The 20,515-nt window shown below is 37.6% G+C and overlaps 1 protein-coding gene across 2 annotated transcripts in view; it reads left to right on the top strand.

Moving 5' to 3' along the window:
* Positions 1 to 20,515, top strand: part of MDN1 (midasin AAA ATPase 1) — a 92,889-nt gene that overhangs the window by 53,100 nt on the left and 19,274 nt on the right. For both annotated transcript variants that reach the window (XM_030267585.4, XM_030267586.4), the window contains exons 54-78: positions 487 to 647; positions 987 to 1,107; positions 2,254 to 2,464; positions 2,606 to 2,834; positions 3,681 to 3,807; positions 4,693 to 4,863; positions 5,005 to 5,219; positions 5,319 to 5,700; positions 5,883 to 5,992; positions 7,069 to 7,765; positions 8,697 to 8,858; positions 9,551 to 9,824; positions 10,788 to 11,023; positions 11,664 to 11,759; positions 12,000 to 12,094; positions 12,795 to 12,919; positions 14,058 to 14,204; positions 14,492 to 14,601; positions 15,053 to 15,126; positions 15,318 to 15,513; positions 16,980 to 17,136; positions 17,291 to 17,437; positions 17,847 to 17,973; positions 18,824 to 18,929; positions 19,967 to 20,082. In XM_030267585.4, the coding sequence (XP_030123445.4) occupies positions 487 to 647; positions 987 to 1,107; positions 2,254 to 2,464; positions 2,606 to 2,834; positions 3,681 to 3,807; positions 4,693 to 4,863; positions 5,005 to 5,219; positions 5,319 to 5,700; positions 5,883 to 5,992; positions 7,069 to 7,765; positions 8,697 to 8,858; positions 9,551 to 9,824; positions 10,788 to 11,023; positions 11,664 to 11,759; positions 12,000 to 12,094; positions 12,795 to 12,919; positions 14,058 to 14,204; positions 14,492 to 14,601; positions 15,053 to 15,126; positions 15,318 to 15,513; positions 16,980 to 17,136; positions 17,291 to 17,437; positions 17,847 to 17,973; positions 18,824 to 18,929; positions 19,967 to 20,082 (4,592 nt within the window). The remainder of the gene's footprint in view (positions 1 to 486; positions 648 to 986; positions 1,108 to 2,253; positions 2,465 to 2,605; positions 2,835 to 3,680; positions 3,808 to 4,692; positions 4,864 to 5,004; positions 5,220 to 5,318; positions 5,701 to 5,882; positions 5,993 to 7,068; positions 7,766 to 8,696; positions 8,859 to 9,550; positions 9,825 to 10,787; positions 11,024 to 11,663; positions 11,760 to 11,999; positions 12,095 to 12,794; positions 12,920 to 14,057; positions 14,205 to 14,491; positions 14,602 to 15,052; positions 15,127 to 15,317; positions 15,514 to 16,979; positions 17,137 to 17,290; positions 17,438 to 17,846; positions 17,974 to 18,823; positions 18,930 to 19,966; positions 20,083 to 20,515) is intronic.

The raw sequence follows: 20,515 nt of genomic DNA, 5'->3' as shown, positions 1-20,515 counted from the left end.
TTGTATTCAGAATATGCCTAACAGTAGGCAAATGATCGTGTTTGTTTAAGTGGCTGTATTTGTGCCCTCCAATACTTGCTTAGGATGGCATGAACTGAGCTGTAGAAGTGCCTGATTCTCTCCACTGATGATAAACGGAGTATCCATTTCTGTCTGTGATAAGAATGTCTGAACCTGGACATCTGACATGCAGGCCACAGAGTTGGTTCACTTCTCCCTTTCCCTTTTCAGACCATGAATCTAATTTTGCTGAAATCTTGACATTGTAGATTTGGTGCAGGGATTGGTTGGTTTTGGCTGCTTGCTGGTGTGGTATTTTTAGAGAACCTGTAGTTGAGTCCTGGTTGTGTAGCACTAAATACAAAATACTGTGGGACTCTGAAATTAATAAAAGTGACAGTGGGTTTGCTTTTTCTTGTGCTTGAAGTAGGAAATGTTGTGTAACCTGTGGCAGTGATAACACTAAGCTCCTTGGCTGGTTCCTAGGTTTTGTGCTGCTCACTGTGGCGGGACCGGTTCTGGGCAGTCTCTGACTCTGTCACAGTGGATTCACCAGGGTTGTCACTCCTGGCTCTGCACTGGCACTGGGTTATGAAACACCTAATTGACAGAATTCCTCAGATGCTTATTGGATCAGACCAGAACAAGTGAGTGGCTTTGTTAGATGGCTTTTGATTTGTTTCTGTTAAATGGCTGTATAAATTACTCTTTTCTGTAGTGTTAAAGCTGCTATGCATTGTTTAGATTAGTGTCCCAAGTTGTGTTCCATTAGTGATGCAGCTAACAGCATCGTTTGTTTTTAAAATCTGTGTTTCCTGGCATTGTGCTTCTGCTTGCTCAAATGATCATCTAGAATTTTTACCCCTCTAGTGAAAGGATGAAAGACGTCCTTATGCATCCTTATGCCTTGTTTCTCAAACTTCTGTTAACTGTGGGGTTTTTTTCTCCCATCTGTCTCTCCCTTTTTTTATTTTTCCCTCTATAAGGATTTCCAGGGAAATTCAATCGGTTTCACAGCAGATTCAGAACTGCTTGGTCAATCCTGCTGGTGTTTCAGCCAATATGAAGATACTGCAGAAGTCTCTGGGAAGACCCCTTCCTTTTAAGGTATCAGTATTATGTTTGCAAGGGATTTGTATTTCCAGCAATGTCCAGATAGGCTTTAATATATTTACAGAACTTGTTTTTCAGGACAGCGAAAATACAATTATTTTGTGTTTTAGACTGATTAAAAAGAAAATTTCAGCACATGTGAATGTACATATCTTTTGAGAAATACATCAGTTATCCAGATAGAGCTTTTTCTACTAATAATTATGCTATGTACAGAAAATATTTACTTAATAGCAAGATGTACCTGAGCATAAAAATATCACTCCTTGTTGTGTTTTGGAGACTTGTGAATATCAATATGCCACTTGCTTATTCAGTGAATAGGTGTATTTAGAGCAGCCTGTGCACTTTCTTTCATACAGCACAGGGTGGGGCTGCCTTATGACTTCCCAAAACAAGCCTTCTTAAATTTGACAGTTTGGAAGTTTGCCCTTCATTTTTTTCAGAATTTGTTGTAATTCAATTAGAAAAAAAAATCAGTAAATTTTCTAAAGAATTTTAGAAAGGAATGTTTAAAAGGAGTGTACAAGTAGTCATATGCAGTTGTGTTGGTCACTAGTACTTAGACCTAGGTTTTTATGACCATCTCTCTCAAGGATCCTCAGCTATCAAAAAATACACATTGTCACTTTATGAGACTGTAGAACATTCTGTGCTTACTAAGAATTTAGAAAGATCCAAATGTATTTAAGTATCCAAATGTATCTAATATTTCTAAGCCTCCAAATATATTTAAATTGCAAGTTTAAACTGTAATTTCTTATAAGTGACAGTAGCTCCTGGTATTTTTTTTATTTTGTGTATTTATTGCCCTTGATTTATGTAAGGTGCCCGGTTGAAGTACTATTTGTCTGCATGATATCTGTGTAGGTTCTTATTTTCCCTTCTTCATGAAGGGAAAAAACTCTAACTTGACAAGGAGAAATTGTAGCCACCTGTTTTAATTTCAGTCTTCCTGCTGTATTGAATCAGGCTACTACTAAAATATTATTTTTAAGCTGTTGTTGCAGGCTGGTTATATATACTTGTACTTTACTTGTATGCACATGAATTTGAAATGTTAGTTTTGTCTGCAGTCACAAATCTTGTTTGTGGTTTTGTTAGCAATGCTGAAACAAATTGTCCTTTTCCTGTTTCCAGGATAAACTGGGCATGGAATGTTTTTCTCAGTTAAAAGCTCTTAGCAAACCACTGAACATCTTGGAGCTAAGATTGGCCTGTGGAGAAAGTAGATGGCAGGAAAAAATGTGCTGTGTGAAAATTGCTGCCACAGGAATAAAGATGAAGAAAGCATTGCTGCAAGCTGATGGCCTGATAATAAGAGCCAATCATGTAGAAGATGTTAGTCTGGGTAGGTAACACTTGGGAAGAGCCCAGCAGGATGATTTCTGCCATCTCCATTCTTTTGTACGCGGATGGAAAGGATATTAAATGTTCACTGACAAGAAGCATAGTACATGCATTTATGTGCCTCTTTTATTCTGTCAAACAGGTCAGCTACAGATATTTTTGAAAGCTCTGCATTCACAGCTGAAAGCAGAAGGAGTCACATATAGTTATTCAGAAGAAAGGCTTCCTGAAGACATTTCCAACCAGTTAGACCCTGCCCTGCTAAACCAGCTCTGCAGTCAGGTTCAGCTGTGGCCTTCAATGGAATACATAGGGGTGCTCTGGCAGTACAAACTAACAGCAGATTATGTGGCCAAGGGTTGTGAAAGAAGGTAAGAAGAAGTTTGGAGAAAGAGCTCCTATATTCCTTGCATGATATTCCAAATTCCTAGCTAGAAGCTGTAACTTCGGTGCTTTACATGTGCATGTATGTATGTATTTGTAATTTATATACACCTGTGTGTATGGGCATATATATCTGTGCTGCACACAAATACATGGGTATCAGGAATCTACAGAAGCTGTTTATATTGTATTGCTGGGGGCTACAGCAGAAAAACAGAATTAGACCTGGAGACAAAGGAAGTAGACTAGCACGCATGCTTCCTTTTGTGTAAACTATACACACATAGAATCATAGTTTAAATTAACATTATTAATTCAAGAAGTGTAAGTGGTGTTTTAAGGGGCCAAGTGTATTTGTTTTTAGTCTGGTTTACTATTCCTTAAAAGAAAGCTATTGCTTTATGGATTTCAGTGAAAATAATTTTTTGTGTAACAAGACTCTTAGAATCATGTTTTACTCTTGAATTTAGCAATGTTCTGACTTTTCACAAAAGCTATAACGCTAGAAAATGGTTTGTTCCCAAATGTTTTGTATGTTTTTCTCAATGTGGATCTTTTAGCTACAGGAGATTACACTTCTCTCTTTTTCTTGTATTTAGATTTTGTTAACTTTGAAGGATTCAAGTGTTTTGAGTATTATTTGAGTGTGTGTTCTTCCCCAACATTTGAAATGCTGTCATTTTAACCTTTTGGTGACTTTGCTTGCTGTTCTTAATTTGTTTTACTATCCAGGTGTTGGAACTCTCATGGTTGGTATTCCAACATCCAAGTGATTTATTTCATGTGCCGTGCTTAAGCACTGCTTAGGTTGTATTTTTTTTTACCTGCTACAGGAAGAACTGCAGTCAAGCCTTAAGCATTTGTTCAGATCTAGCTCAGTTCATAGCTTTTTCTCTGAAGTTGACACCAGCAGCTTCTCACCAGCTCTCTGGACTGTGGCACTTGTTACACCTTAATGAAGTAAGAACAAGTTTTATTTTAATTTAATTAATTCAGATCTTTAGTTTCATTAATCTTCCTGAAGTTTTCAAAGGTTCTTCAAAATACGTATATCACTAAGATTTTTGACATGTAGTTTTTCTGTGTCTGCCTGACAAAAGCTGTTCCTTCTTTTAATAGGAAAGGTCATTAACTACGAGCCTTGAGAAAATGTAATTAAAACACAATGTTGGAAGATAAAATACAACAAAGTTTTAAATAAAACAGTTTTGTACTATTTTGTTTGGTAGTATTGTTCCATACACTCATCTGTGACCTAAAGGAAAATTATTTGGATGGCAGATGCCAGCCTGGTTGTATCTATGTATTCAAAAGTAATTTTATGCTGAATAATGCTTTATTTGTTCCCATGCCTCTAAAATTTTTAGTTCTGTTGCAAATCAAACAGACTGATAAAGCCATTTGATAGATTTTCTGTAGAACATTTAATAACTCTGCTTAATATTTATGATGCAGCGGTTGTGTTCCCACAAAGCACAGTAAAACACGTTCACCTTAAATGCTTCGGAGCAGAGTATTAGATGGCTTTACCTGTTTCATGCCTCTGCACCCTTGTGTATTGTAAAAAAAGGTTGCACAGTCATGGACTACAGTTGTATTCTAACAACTTGCTCTGTAAACATGCTGCATATTTCACAGACGGGAGGCAGTGCTGACCTCAGGAAGTTTACTCTTCATTGAGGAGATGCAAGCAAATGCTATGTGAATTTGAAAGAATCTTTGAGAGATCCAGTAGTACTATCCCTACTGAAAAACAGAATCATACTTTCTTTGTACATGTGTGTACTTAATTCTCTCTTGCTCCCTGTACATTATTCTCACCTTTAGGTTTTTGTTTCTCCTTAGATATCCCCTGAAGAAATGTCTCTTCTGTCATCTCAGCTAGTTAATGCTGTGTTAGCATCCTTTTGGAGCAGTACTTTCACCACAGACCCAGATTACTGGTTGACTTGGAGGCCACTGCCTACAACAGAAGAAAACAACTTCTCTAAATCCCATGTGAACCAGTCTATGAAGGTTTGTCTCTTCTGACCTAATCAAATTCTAGGCTGAATGCTCTTGTTGACTAATTCAAGTTTTCTAAAGCAATATTGTAAGTTCTAGCATAGTCAGAGCAAATTGCATCTGAACAATCTAACTCTTAATCTCTTGATTTAGGGCCCAGGCATTTTGACCCGTGCTGTTTTCTCAAAGTGCTGCTTTGAAATTCTAACTAGCAGCAGCAAAACAAGCCAGTGGGAAGTGAGTGGGCTTCCTGTCTTGTCATCATCCCATGTAACACTGGGAGAATGGATGGAGAGAGCACAGCAGCTTCACAAAGTCAGCACAGTGCTGTGGACCAACCTGTCTGTCTCTTCAATAGCAGATTTTAGGTATTAAGACCTCTCTTCCACATATATGTTATTTAAATCAAGCATGTTACAGAAGGTTGCTCACTGTGTTTAAATGTTTTCTCATTCCTTTTTCTCCAGACACACAGATGCTAAACTGCAAGGAATAATGCTAGGCAGACAGCTCTCTGCGTTGGTAGATCTGATTCCAGTGGATCTTCAAGAAGAATTTTTGGAGTGCTGTGAGAAGCTCTGCCTCAAGGATCCTGTTGCATATGAGTACCTTCTCAAGATACTTGAAAGCATCACTGATCAGGAATTACTTCCTAAAGAATTCCTGTTTCTTCTGCTCACTTGCTTGCATCAGTTCTATGGAGAAGGGCTTCAGGAGTTACCAGAGACAGCTTGGCGAGGAAGCCTCTGGGTGAGCATTGGCTTGGTGCAGATCCAGATGTGGATTCCACAGACCAGGTTTGATCCAGCTGTTAAAAGAGAATACAAGCTCAAATACTCAAAAGAAGAGGTGAGTATGAAGCCAAGTTGGCTTTTACCTTTGTTATGTACAAAATCAATGCAGATGAGTTTGTCTTGGTCATGATTTTTAAACTATATAGTTAGAACTTCTTTTAATGTCCAGGAAGTTGATGTACCTCCTTGGTTACTAAAATCAGAACTGCTGTGAATGTTTTATTCTTTCCTTTTTAGTTATACCAGTTGGAGTGTGAATGGAAAACACATGATTTTTCATCCCAGCTGCATACAGGAAAAAGTATTGAAGATGAAACAGTCAGCAAATATATTCATCCCCATATCAGGTAACACCCAGGCACTCAACCCATCTCTTTTAGAGTGGACATGTCATCTTTGTGTGCTCAGGCTCTGAAGCTTTACAATTTTTCTCTCTTTATGTAGAAACTAGAGTTGCTGGTTTTAAAGTATCAATCTACATATTGAGGTGGTAGAGAAAGAGTAGCTGTGCTTCTTACTTGCAGTAAGGAGTTGTCTGTACACGTTGAACTGCTGAAAATAGAACAATTAAAGCAGTGGCCATCATATATTGATGAAGTTGAACCTATACCCAGAAGTAAAAACTATGCCATATATTTGAATTACAGTACTTTCCTTAAAATGTGACAATATTATCAATCAGTTGAAATGAGATGAGTTATCTATCACTGTAGTTTCTCAAGGCCATTATACATGCCAGTGCTATTTTGCAAAGTTCTTCAGCTGATATTACTGGGAAGAAATCTACATGTGTATTTTAGCAATAGCTTTTGCCTGTGTTGCTGTGGATGAATTAAATTTCTTACCACATAGAGTACACTGTTGTCATTCAGAATCTGTAGCCGCTGTTACTTTGTTTAAGGCTTTGTGTACATCTCTTTTATCAGAGGAGCATGAGGAGGAAATTTTAAGCCAAGAGAGCTATCTCCTTTCTGCAGCCTTCCAGGTCTGTTCTGTGTACATGAAGATAAAATCTATCTATCATTCATTATTTTCCACTTTTAATAGGAATTTTTGATTTCATTATTATACACATAGAGGATCTGAAGTTCCATGCTTCTGCTTAAAGGGAATGATAATAATTGAAAGCCCATTCTGAATGGCTGAGTTTTACCAATTGCTTGTGATAATATTATTTTTTTTCTTGATGTTCACAGAGATGTCAGGTAGCAAGAAAAAAGTACTTGAAGTTTGTTGAAGTGGCAGGGAGAGAGGAAATCTATACAAGGCTGTCCCTTGTTTTTCCCTTATTTGCTGTTTCACACAGAATAACAGAGTACTTTCTGATTAATCTTTTCCTGTATCTGCTATGTTAGATCTATTTAAACAAGTTTGTATAAAAAATATTTCCATGTCTAAACTGGTCAATGTAATTTCTTAACAGGCAATTGCATGAAAGAATGCAAAAGTTGAAGGAGCAGATAAGCAGTCTTTCTAGAAGAAAGGCCTTCAGGCCTCCAGCTCCACTCTATGATTGCTTATACCAGGAGGCTCACCAGTACATCAGCAGCATAGCACGGATTTCCTCCGTCCAAGACCTGCTAGCCCGTCTCCTGCAGTTCCTCCGTGGAGAGAGACCTAAATCACTGCAGGTGGTACAGAACCTGTTAAATGAAGAGGCATCATGGCAACAATCACACCATCAGTTCAGAAAACACCTGGCAGAGGAGTACGCTGTGTTCCCTGATGCCATCATTCCCCTCCAAGCTGCCATCCTGCAGCTGCAGCATGGCATGCGATTAGTGGCTTCTGAAGCGAATGCAGTGCTGCAGAGCTCTGTGTGCCCAGCTGATCTCAGCAACCTCCTCACTTCTTTGCTGGCTTTTCCTTCTGTTGGCCATGCCTTTCCCACTTACTTTGCTAGGGCAGAAGTTTTATGCTCAGTGAAGTCAGTTGGGGTACTTAATGGACTTAAAAAGTTCTCGCTGAAGCACTCTGAGGGAGGATCTGAGGTAGCTGAACAGCCTTCCCCAACTCTGGAGCAGCTCCTGGTGAATGCTTTGTTGTATCTTCAATGCCATGTACTATCCAGAGGAGAAATGGACCAGAAATCTCTGCAGCTCTTCAGACATCTGTGTCGGGTAAGCTCTGGATGCCCATAACTGGGTGTCTTGCTCTGAGCTTGTCCCCTGTGGAAGACATGGATCTGCTAAAACAGCTCTAGAGGAGGGCCACAGAAATCATCATGGGTCTGGAACACCCCTCTTGTGAAGAAAGGCTGACAGAGTTGGGGTTGTTCTGCTGGGGGAAGAGATGTCTCTGAGGAGACCTTGTGGCTTTTCAGTTTATAAAAAGGAGGGAAGGAGACTTTTTACCAAGTCTCGTAGAACAAGGCATAAGAGTTTTAAACTGAAAGATGGTAACTCTAGATCGAGGATGAAAATAATTGTTTAGAAATGTGTATGGTGAGAAGAAATGTGTATCGTTGTCCGCAGAAGTTGTGGATGCTGCAACCCTGAAAGTATTTGAGAGTGATTGGATGGGGCTTTGAGCAACCTGGTCTAGTGGAAATTATCCCTGCCCATAGCAGAGGGGTGGATTAGATGATCTTTAGAGAGCCTTATCTTGATAATTATTGGTATAATGTTATTTAAAATATTCTAATTTTTTCCCAATTAATTGTAAAAGATAATCTAATATACTGGATTAATGTTTTTGAATTTATCAAGGCATGAAACAATTGCCCGTAATAATTAGCGAAGAACAAAACCCAGAAGTGGACACACACAAAAAAAACCCACCCCAATGCAAACTTTGTTGAGAGTTTATTTATTAAATGTTTAAGAAAAGAGACTCGAACTTGGTCAAGTACTCTGATGTGTATTGTCTTTGCATTTTCCTCATTAGTTTGTTAACAGGGCAGTTCACAAATGTTAGATGGCTTTGATTTTTACTGTTGTAAACCACAGAGGAGGGAAGAGCCAAGCAAAATAGATGCTGCCCCATTGATGGAATAGGAGATGATTTTAAATGATAACTTGTGTAGGACCATCTTGCTTTGTGTTTCCTTAGTTGATCGTAAATGAATGGGATGAACAGGAGCGCCGTGCCCAAGAGCAGGAGGCAATGGAACGTAGCCTGTACAGATACAGAAGTAAAAGTCACGGGAAAGGACAGAGCGAGGAAGAGGAGGAAGAAGAAGAATTTAGGAGGAGATTTCCTTTTCATGAAAAGGTAATAGCTGTAAATCTGTTAAGAAACACAAAAATTGCATCTGAAGTTGCTCCTGAAAATAAAAGCTGTAAATGACATGAGGAATGAAGCAGTTTTTTCTTCAACCAAAAATCAAATTGGGGTAGATTTTGATAAGGTATTCAGTTATGTGCCTGTGGTTTATTTTATCTTCTGGTTGAAAAATGTTGTTGGGATTAATTTCCAGGCTTGAACTGTACTGTGATTTGGATGAATATCCCAAATTATATAACTTAATGATAATATAGTTATTGTTATAAGCTGGAATTTTGTTTTTTTAGCAAGTAAGGTCATCTGAGGTTCTACTATGTGTGAAAAAGGCTGATCTCCTTGATTAAATAAAGCATCTGGGACAGAGCTTTTCAAGTCCTCAAGCAACCACACAGTGTTGAGATGGTTTATCAGCAGACACAGCTGCTGCTGCTTTTTCTGCAAAGGAGTTTAGTTGGCAGCAGTTCAGGGATCACTGTAGTACACTCTTGCCTGCTGTAGTTTTGCAATGAAATGTTCTGTACAGTTGTGTTCAGTTTCAGACTGGCAGTCTGTCTATATGGTACCAGCAGCAAATCATTAGCATGTCATTGTAATGCCAAAAAAAGCAAAAGAGGAGATAGGGAGAGGAGACATTAAATGAAGAAATTAATATTTACTTTTAATTATCATGTAATTTGCAGGACTTTGAAGATATCACAGCTCAGCCAAGCCTAGAAGAAAAAATGGAAACTGAAGATCCAGTGGAAGACCAGCTGGAAGTTGACAGAGCCCTTTTGTCCAAGAGCTCTATGCAAACAATAATGAAGGTTCATCAGCAGTTGTGCTTAAGCTTTGCTCGATCCCTGTGGTATCAACAGAGTCTGCCTTCTCATCAAGCCAAGCATTATTTCAGTACATTTATTTCCTGCTATCAGACTGGTGCATGCCTGGTGTCAGAATTCTATCCTTTAATTGGTAAGACTGCTAGCAGTATTTCAGATATGCTGGTTTAGATTTGTAAAGATTTGTTTCAAAATAATCACATTACAGGTCATGAAACACACCTGTTATGGGGAAAATGCACAAAGCAGAAAATTCATTTTGCAGAGAATTTGTTCCATGTTTAGAATTGTCTTGTGAAATGCTTTGATTTTTTTATTCTTCTCTGCATTTTTTAGATTCCATTTGGTAATATAGACCAACACAGTTTAAAAATGTATTGGCTACTGAGTGAAATTTTGATCATAGAATCTGCATAGTTTTGTGGAAGATAAAGCACTTGAAGAAATTACTCAGAAGTAAATTTTGCAATGAAATTCATTAAAGAATGGTTTTAAATTAGCTTATGTCTATAAAGTAAAAAGGAAAAAGTATCATGGGGTTTTTTTCTACCCTGAATTTGCAAAAACTTCATGTGTAAATATTTTAAACAATGTGTGAGAACTCAGAATCATCACTTGTTAAAGCATAGCTATGCATTTCAGTTCTGATCTAATAAAGGCATGTATGCAATTAAGATGAAGCAGATAAAGGCTGTTGTTTCTACAGTACCTTATTTTTGTGTTTGCACCTGAGCCGTAATGTACATGGGAGTTTTTTTTGAGTGTTGGATAACTTTTTCATAGAGCCTTACTTTATAGTAGTATCTCGTTGATGTAAATTTATATACAGAGGAACTGTTTTCTTATGACAGGATTACAGCCTGTCTTTACGACGCTTAAACTTTCATAAAAAAGTCTGATAAAATAGAGAATATAAACTCTAAGTATGTCTCATGTTCCATACTCTGTCTCACTATTCCGGTGTTATAATCTTATATCCTTGTAAAAGATAACATGCTAAGGATTGGATTACAGGGAAAAAAAACCCTAACTTTATCTATTCAACTGAAAAAAAGAACTAATAGCATCTGTGATGTCTTCCTTACTTGCTTCCTAGGTGCTGAAATGAATGACAGTCTTTTGGGAAGCCAACTTCTGCTGAGCACTCTTCTTCACAATACCTTTTTTGAGGAGGTGACTTCAGATCTTGTGCTGCAGCAAGATGGCCCATATGACTTCTATCAGCATCCCAATATTCAGCAAGTCCGACAGTGCCAACCTGTACTTGACAATTTTGCAAAAGAAATAAATGGACTACTGCAGGAATGGCCAGAGCATCCTGTACTTGTGCAGGTAAAAACACCTCAACAAACTGGAGCATTTTAGGATTGCATTTATGTGTGAATATGTTTATAGATATGTGCATACATATTGATATGCTTGCCTAGATGTTGCATTACTTATGCAGATGTTTAAAAGTCATACCTGTTTATTCATAAAAGGTATAGGTATTGCTGTGTGTATTATAGCCATTCTATTTTAATCATGAAATGTTTAGTGGAATTCTGCCAAGTCAGAACTTAGAGTTTTAAGCAATCTTCAGTCTGCCATAGCTCAAAGATCCCAGAGGTTTTGCTGCTTCTACTCAGTTTTTCTCTGAAGTTCTGTCTTTCATAATGCCTTAGAATAATTATTTTTAGTCCCTCTTATGGCATGTATGTTGTCTTCAGGTTACATTTCTTGGGGTACCCAGATTCCATAGGAAATCTTTGCATTAGGTCATTTGTGCTCCCTTCCATAAGTGCATTGGCCTTACTGAACTCCTAGTGAGCTTATAATAAGTTGAGAAAGCAACTTAAAAATGTGTAAAAAAGAAAAAATTCTTATCTCTTGTGAGGGTCAGTTATGCTCATAGAAGTTAACTCAATGTCATGGCTTTTTCTGTTGAAGTGCAGTTACTAAGGGGCTGAATGGTTTTGGTTGTGTTTTGTAGCTGTTAGTTGTGATGGACAGAATCCGGAGTTTTCCACTTTCTAGTCCTCTCTCAAAGTTTCTGAATGGCTTGGAAATTCTTCTTGCAAAGGCACAGGTATGAAGAAGGCTACGGGAAAGTTCATTTTTCTCTTCTGTATTTCCTTACCTATATTTGGTTCCGTGTTACAAACACAGTCCATAAAAGCTGTCTGCTTGTCAGGATTTGGGAAAGTGAACTTGGCTCCATGCTGAAAGTTTAAAGAGCAAGAACCCAGTAACCCAGAGTAATGCAATGAGTTTTGCCAGGCAGTGACTAATTTCTGGCTTTGTGTAAAGGGGAACTTCTGTTTTCTAGGACTGGGAGGAAAATGCTTGTCGAGCCTTGTCTCTGCGGAAGCATCTTGATCTGGTCACACAGCTGATTATTCAGTGGCGAAGATTGGAGCTGAAGTAAGAATTGTGCTTCCATGCTGCTTTTCCTTAGACACTGTAGGCTTTCATCTCCACATGGAGCCACGTTCCAATACAGAGTTGCCTTAATTTTAGAACATGCTTCTGTGTGTCTGTCATGGTGAAAATGTTGGGGAAAGAGACCACCAATGAGGATCTGTAGTGGATCAGAATGAGCACATCCAGGCTGTGGTGACTCTATGTATTTGCCTCAGGAGAAGTAGAAACAATATTTTACTAGTGCTCTCCTGTTTTCATCCTAGGGTTTCCTGAGCCTGCAGGGTTTTGTCTGTTTAATAACCATCATTAAACTGTCCTTAAAAATTATTGTCCAGTCTTCTGTGTAAGATCATGTAAAATTTTTATAGCTACAATCAGGATATAAATTTTTATAGCCACAATAGTATGTCACAATCAGGAATTCACAAGTCTACCTCAATTTCTGAGAAAATAAACTTTTGAACTTGCCTCTGATGGATTTTGCTTCACCCTCTCTTTTTTTCTTCTCTCATATTTAATAATATTAGCAAAACAGTGATCATCAGAAGTTGATTGTATATATTAAGTTTATGTGCAGATTCTTCTATCCTGCTAAATTTTCCATTAGTTTAATAGAAATAGAAAACAAATTTTGGTTGTTTTGAACCCAAAGTACCCATGATATTTTTGATTTATCTCTCCCTTTTCTTATTGTTTCTAGTTGCTGGTCAGTAAGTTTGGACAATATTATGAAGCAGCATGTGGAGAAATCCACAAAGCACTGGTTCTCAATCTATCAGATGATTGAGAAGTATGTTCAAGACCAGACAGAGGCAAACACAGAAGGTAAGTGCTTGCCTTAAAATAAATGTGCTGCAGTTCTAGTATTACTAAGGATGTATGATTAAGGTCCTAAATGCCAGAATATGACAATGCATTTTCAGGTATAGTTCTTTGCCCTACAGTAAGTTCCATGCCTGTGTAGGGTTTTCCATATGAAAAACTTTCCATGTGAGTGAACTTTGTATATATTTCTGAAACCACATGTGTCTCATAGGGCCTGGGTTGCGATGTAAGGAAAAGATGTCTGTAAAAAGCATCTAACAGAATGTAGAATTGTGATAGCTGTACATCATGCATATACAAACATTTCAAACAGATTTGGAGGGTAGGAGGCCTCCATCTGCAACTGGAAAAGGCACCTCATTTTTTTAGCTACAGAAAGCATAATTCATATCCCAGCTGAACTGCTTTTAACATTCTGTATAAAGCCTAAAGAATTCTTAAAGTAAATAGGTTTTGGTACATACTGTTCTTAGCAAATCTGTCTGCACAAGTTTATGTTACATAAAATAGGGGAATAAGGCGCAGCACCTTTCCTCCCCCAAATTTAATGGAATTGTAAAGATGAAAGCAGTATCCTCTGGCTTGAGGCCAAGTTTCCAGTCTCATGACTACTTAATGCACTTGATGATCTTCAGCTCCTTCAGTTATATTATATCTCCAAGAGGACAACATGTCTTCTTCCACAGATAATACTCTAAAGACGCACTATTCTCTACGAGATTCTTCTGATCTATTTCTGTCCTCATAACTTTGGGGGGTTAAGGAACTGGCAGTGACTTATTGGTTCTGTTGCTTATCATGACTGAAAAAGCCATTAATTCATAGAGAATAGCAAGTATTCTGTAAATACTCAATGGATTCCGAAATTCAACATATAACTGACCTTCTCAGTCTCTATCTTAATGCCACTTCTTGTTCCCTTTCATTTCTTCCAACGTGGCACTTGTTAGTTTTACTTATTATTAAATCAGAATTCTTCCCCTCTCTGCCCCTTTCCTATTTTGTTTTGAACTTTTTCTAATTGAGACGCAATATTTAATTGAAAGTTATAAAGACCAGACAATAATTTTCAAGCAGATATTTTAGGGTTTTTTTGTTTTCTCTCACTTTCTTTCTAAATTTCTGGTGCAATGTTCAGGAACTGAGCAAATGGATCTGAAAACACTGGTCAGCACATTACAGGCTTTCATTGAAGGCTCTACTCTGGGAGAGTTCCATGCACGGCTCCAAGTACTGTTGGTTTTCCACTGCCATGTCTTGCTGATGCCTCAAGTAGCAGAAAAGGGTAAGTTGTTAGCATTACCTCTGATGAGTTATCTGTACAGCAATCTTGCAGTCATGTGTTCCATACTTTCCAAACAGGTCACTGAGCTCATAAAAACAAGCCAATTGGGCTGTTTTACTGTTTTCCTGTTGGCCAATTTACTCCATCTTTTGGTGTTGCTAAGATTCCCAAAAGAACTGGGGTGTATTTATTGTAATGATACTGAAAAATGCCCTCTTGTAAAAGAAGGATCATGATGATAATGATGATGATTATTATTGTTATTATCTGTCCCTTACCCCTTCTAGATGTTCTGTGCAGCATCCTGTGGAATCTATACAATTACTATAAGCAGTTTTCAGAGTGTGTTGAGGCCAAAGTCACTGAACTTCGTCAGCCCATAGAAAAGGAACTTAAGGTAAAAGGAAACTTGGCTCAGACAATGTATTGGTCTAATCAAAGGAACAGTGGAGCAGATATTATTTGAATTTGTCTATAATAGTTCTGTTGGCCACTGAAATCCCTACTAGACTTAACATTTTCTTTGGCAAGAATTAATTCTTGAGGTGGGGGAGGGGTTGATTGAAAACTTTAATGTTTGATCAGTGCCCTTTGTCCATGAAGGTTTCTACCCAGGGGTGAAGTCCCTGTTCATTTCACAATATCTGGATATGCAGCAGTTTTTTATGCAGTGCAAATATATAGGTTAATAACATGCCTGGGCAATAATTTGCTCACTTACTAAAATGTTCTGCATTTTAAGGCTACCAGTTCATTGTAGCTGATTATGTTTAAAGATCATCTTTGATGTGGAAATACTTAATTTCATTTACATAAGTAATCCCATGGATTATTTATTTTCCTAATAGGAATTTGTGAAGATTTCCAGGTGGAATGATGTCAGCTTCTGGGCTATAAAGCAATCAGTTGAAAAAATACGCAGGTAATTTAGAATTTAAAATAAAGCTCCCTCTTTTGAAACCTTCCTTCTAGATTTATTTCCCTATGATGTTACATTTGAATGCAGAAATTTTTCTTCTGCTCATAACACAGTGAAAACATTTATTTCCAGCAGCTGAGAGATTTCCAGGATTACGAAACTCAGTAACTTCTTTGCTTTCATTTGGTAATTAGAACTCTCTTCAAATTCATGAAGAAGTTTGAAGTTGTTCTGGATGAGCCATGTCAGCCTGCCTTGGTGGAAATTGGTAAGGAAGAGCAGCTGGACTGCATGCAAAAGCAAGAAGAATCTGACGATAAAGAAACCAAAATTCAGAGGCTAAACAACACATTGAGAAAGGTTCTGTCTGCTAGAACAGATGTTGCCAAGGTGACTGAATTAGTTATTCTAAGTGTGGGAAGAACAGTTTCTCTATGCTTGTCTGTACGTTACTTTTCACTGATTTATGCAGGAAAATCTTATGTAAGTGTCAGATCTGTTGAATAGATCACCAACTTTTTTGGTCTTGTGTTCAGTGTTATGCAACACTGCAGATTGGTGGGAATGCAGCATGAAATGGCAAGCATGGTCTGTACTGATTTTGCACTATATCTGTGCTCTGATACCCAGAGATGAGGCTGTTACACATTTCATCTCCCATTAGCTTACATATTGTCTGCAGCAATTTGTTACTTCCCTACTAGTGAAGCAAAATAGCCTGAGAATTGAAATTATTATTACCCAAATCTTTCCTAAACAAGGACCCAAACAAATAATGATGTAGCTGTAGGATTTGTGTGTATATGAGCTCTCATTAAATACTAAACCACTTTTGGCTTGGATACTGAAGAGGGAATGCACTATATTGTCATATATTTGCTGTTGACTGACAGTTTGTGAACTGTTGAACATCGGCCTTGGACAAGCTGATCCATGGTAAATCCTGCTCTACTGAGTCTGTTTAGTATGTCTCTAAATAATTTGCCCAGCTCAGAGAGGAAGTCAGGTAATTTTCTTCCTGAAAGAGATTCCTATTCATATTATTAGTTTTTATTAACAAAATGCAAGGAGACAATCGTAACCCATCAGAATTTGGTGGGGAGTGGGAAATGCTGAGTTACCTTCAGCTTTGTTCAGTTTCTTCAGACCAGGAGCAGGTCTGATTTGCTGATGTCCTTTACAGGAGGGTAGAGCAAGGAGGGAGAAAATTAATGCAAATCTAATGTGTCTGATTGAAGGTTTTGTTTGTTGGTCAATGATTTGTAAGCCTGTTACTGATAGTTAAAAGGGTTATTGGTTTCACATCTTGAAGTTCCGTGTTGTATTCATTCCTTAAAGAAGATGCATGCAAACAATTGAAATTTAACAAAAAAAAATTGCATATCTTTGAATATGCTAGGGAATTAATTCTGTTATTTATTAATTTCTACTTGCACACTGTTTTTGTTGTTCTTTAAAAACAAAATTCATGTCTAGTGGAAAGTAAGTGAGAGTGTTCTTACCTGACACCCTGGGGATATTAGTGATTTAGGTTAATGCCTTTAAACTGGGAAGGCAGAGGAAGCTGACCTGAAGCAGTGATTACCTTTTTCATAGAGGTAATGACAAACACCTAAGACAGTAAGATCATAGCACCTTTCATTTACTTGACTGTTTTTAAAACTAATGTCTGACTGACATACATGTGTTATGACTTTTCTCAAGTGTTGGTGCTGAACTGATGAAAGAATCGCATTAGCATGTTTTGGGGTTTCACATGAATGCAGAATTTAGTCCTCTTTTAAAAGTGATATACTCCTAGGGATCAAATGAGAGCTTTGAGTATTTGTGTATCATTTTCTTCCATTTTTTTTCAGAGGGCACTCCCAGAATGTCAGGGTGTCATTACATTTCATACAGAATCTCTTCAGTACCGTCTGTCTAAGCTGACAAAGAAAATGAAGAAAATGTGTACAGCAGTTACAGAAAATAATTCATTCTTAAACCTGGTGGAAAATCTCGACCAGTTCACAGGTTAGTTTTTTTGTGATTTCCGTACCACAGTTGACCTCTATAACAAAAATGGAACAAATCAGAAAAAAGTGCAGATATATAGTTGTCTTCCTAGAGCTGCTTTGTGTGCAGTAAAATTACGATCTCATACCATTGTCTGCTGTCTTCTATACAGGTGGTATTATTGTTTCTGTAACTGAACTGCAAAGTTTAACATTTGATCAGACAGCAACTAAGGAGAAGCAGAAATCAGAGGCAAAGCATATTCAGATGCAAAAGCAACGGGCTTTGTCAGATCTCTTTAAAAGCCTTGCTAAAACAGGTGAGCTTCCACTAAAAATGGGATTGATTTAAAAGTAGAGTTCTTGAGCATTTTACTATCTTTGCCAATATATCTAAACCCACCATAATATGATGTAAAGTAACACCTTTACCCTCCTCATTCATCAGCCTTTTCATGTCTTAAAAATGATCCCTAACTCAGCTTTCTTAAAAGACATGGGGCAGTGAAAAGTCCTTAATGTACACAGGTCTACATTAGTCTTACTTCAGCTGTGTTGTTCAGCTCAAGATAGCTCATCTACAATGTGTTTTTACATTACAAAACTTGTAGCATGTTCAAAGGCTTGTTGAAATAAGAACATTTGATGTCTTACTACCAACTGTGTGAGTGACATTTTTCATACAAAAAATGAGGGCATCAAGGGATGTGTGCTGAAATACTGTTGCAGGTTTGTCGTACCGGAAAGGTCTGTCTTGGTCCCGCTCAAAAGACTGCCAGGAAGTTCTCTACCTCCGTCCACTGGACTTGTGTAGTGCATTGGCAGCAGTGGATTGTACTCATGAACTGGATGCCACGTATGTACACAGGACTTCTTACCCTCTGATGGTGTGAATTGCAGCTGTAATACCTGGAGTATTTCTGGACAGTAATTAATTTAGGATTTTGCATATTCCCTTCCTCCCGTTACATCTCAGTTTGGTATGTACAACTGAGCAAGGATTTGGTTTTTTTTTAATTTTGTTTTTTTTTCTATTTTTGCCCTTTACCAACTGTACCCTCAGTTTCATTCTTTCCATGAATTAGATTTCAGTTAGCCCTCCACTGTCCAGCCTGTCTGGGATGCTTTGCTAGCAGTATATTAGAGCGTAAACTGCTAATGATTTTATTGAAGGTGAGCTGTGATTTTCAGGGATTTCTTCGTTAAATAATGGGATATTTCAGGAGAAAATACATACACTTCAAAGTGGGCATTACTGGAAAAGCTTTCCTAGGGAAAAAGCTTTCAGATTTTTTAAAAATTGTTTTTTCTGTCCATGAGTGCTTTTTTGTCATTGAGACATGCTGGTTATTGTTCTGTGATGTAAGCGTTTAGTTTATGTATTAGGGTGAAAAGAAAGGCTTCTGTATGAAACTGGATTTAGCTACATGGGGATGAAGAAAAACAATATCACTACTAAAGCATTGAATGGTATTCAAAAATAGAGATCGCTGCTATTGCCTTAGGGTTTCCTTAAAACTTATTTTTAAAACTAAATGGTTTTAATTCTTAAAACTAGAATATTTTTAGAGAAAATGAAGAATTGCAAGATCAATGCATTTTCAAAACAACAAATTTCAGGCAAAATGATTGTGTGGAAGAGCTGACCTGGTGGCTCCAGCATGCTGAGGTGCTTTTTATTACCATACTTCTCTATGCTCTGCCAGGTTGCTGGCAGAGATTTCTTCTGCCTGGGATGGATGCCAGAAGTATTTCTATCGGTCACTTGCACGTCACTCTCGGCTCCAGACAGCCTTGTTAGCACCTGCCAAGGTAAAACCAGCAAAGTAAAACCAGAATATTAGTTCTGTTAACTTCATTTTACCAACTTGGACTGAAATTTCCAGTAGTAAAAAAGTAATGGGAGATAATGCAGTGTTGTGTAATATGGTGCTAAATATGATACTTCCATCTCTTTCCCTTTTTGTAGGGACAAAATAAGTTTAGGGAAAGAAGTTAATGATCTGTTCAGTGTACAGTATCTTTCATCCCAGCAGATCCCTAATTGCCTAATTTTTGTGCACTCATGATACTCATGAAATACTGAATCCAAACTTGTAAGGAAAATAATCCCAATGTTACTTGGTGTTCTTGAAGAAATCAGTTGATATTTACAATTGGGCGTAGTGGGAGTCTGTGTCCAGCACAAAAAGTGCTAATATATTTCTTCATTTAAAGATTGGTCTAAAACCAGTAGAATAGACAAATGAGCTCTGCCAAACCAGAACCACTTTTTCAGAATTTCAGAAAAATAGCACCTTTTCCAGCCGTTCTTCCTCTCACTATGCTTTACCTCTTGTTTTACAGCATGATCTTACCAAAGTCACACCTAATACTGGATACAAATAGTGGAATGTGACTGTGATCAGTTATGCTCTGTGTTGTGACCATTTATTCCAAGCTTTAAGATATGACCACTTCTAATGAAAAGAGTGAAAGTAATTGTCAGTATATCTGGTAAAATGAATGGTTGTAGCATTGGTCATGAATGTAGGCTGGTAAATCTTCAGATTTTAATCATTATTTACATAAGGTAGATTTAATACTGGAACTGAATTCCTGAAAAGATTTGCTGCAGTGGAGTAAAATGTAATGTGAGTGACTGTTGCAGAAGTTACTTGAAAGGCAAATTTGCATGTAGGATATATGGAAGATGCAGAAACTCTAATAGTTGTAACTCTGGGCTGCATATTAAGACTTCTTCAATTAAACCATAATCTTTCAGCCTGCTCAGTGAAATGGAGGCACAGAGACTGCTGTTGTCTCATTGATCTAACTGTTCCTTCCCACTTTATCTTTGTTTCGTTTAGGATATTGGACTAGGCAGCATTGAACGCTGCAAAGGGTTCACTGCACACCTCATGCAGATGCTTGTGAGACAGAGGCGATCTCTTACTGCATTGACAGAACAGTGGATCTTACTCAGGTATTTTCTATCTTCCAACACTGAAATGTTGAAAAGAAGTTTTGACAGTAAGCAAATCAGTTCAAGAAAGACAGAAAATAAGGCAGAAGAAAATAACAATTTTTTACTCTGCTTCCCTATATTTCTCCTCCCCTCAATTAAGCCTAGATAGAAAAGATTTATCCTACCACTGCAGCCAGTATTTTAAAACCAAAATAATTTTGTAGAACAAGTGAGGATATATGTGAACTAATTTCTGTAGATAATTACACAGTTAAAACATTAAACTTACAGATTATTATAGCTCTCTCATTTGGTATTGGCCTATGTTAATGTTGTTTACATTCAAGTTGTTGGCTTGACCTGGGGCAAATAAAAGATCTGGATGATATTTTGAGCCTAAATAAATAAAGCACCAACAGCTTACAAAGAAAAATTCTAGAAAGGTGGGACA

This window comes from Taeniopygia guttata, chromosome 3 (genome assembly GCF_048771995.1).
Source record: "Taeniopygia guttata chromosome 3, bTaeGut7.mat, whole genome shotgun sequence".
NCBI lineage: Eukaryota > Metazoa > Chordata > Aves > Passeriformes > Estrildidae > Taeniopygia > Taeniopygia guttata.
Note: the sequence above shows the minus strand (reverse complement) of the source record. Positions and strands in the feature narration are given on the sequence as shown.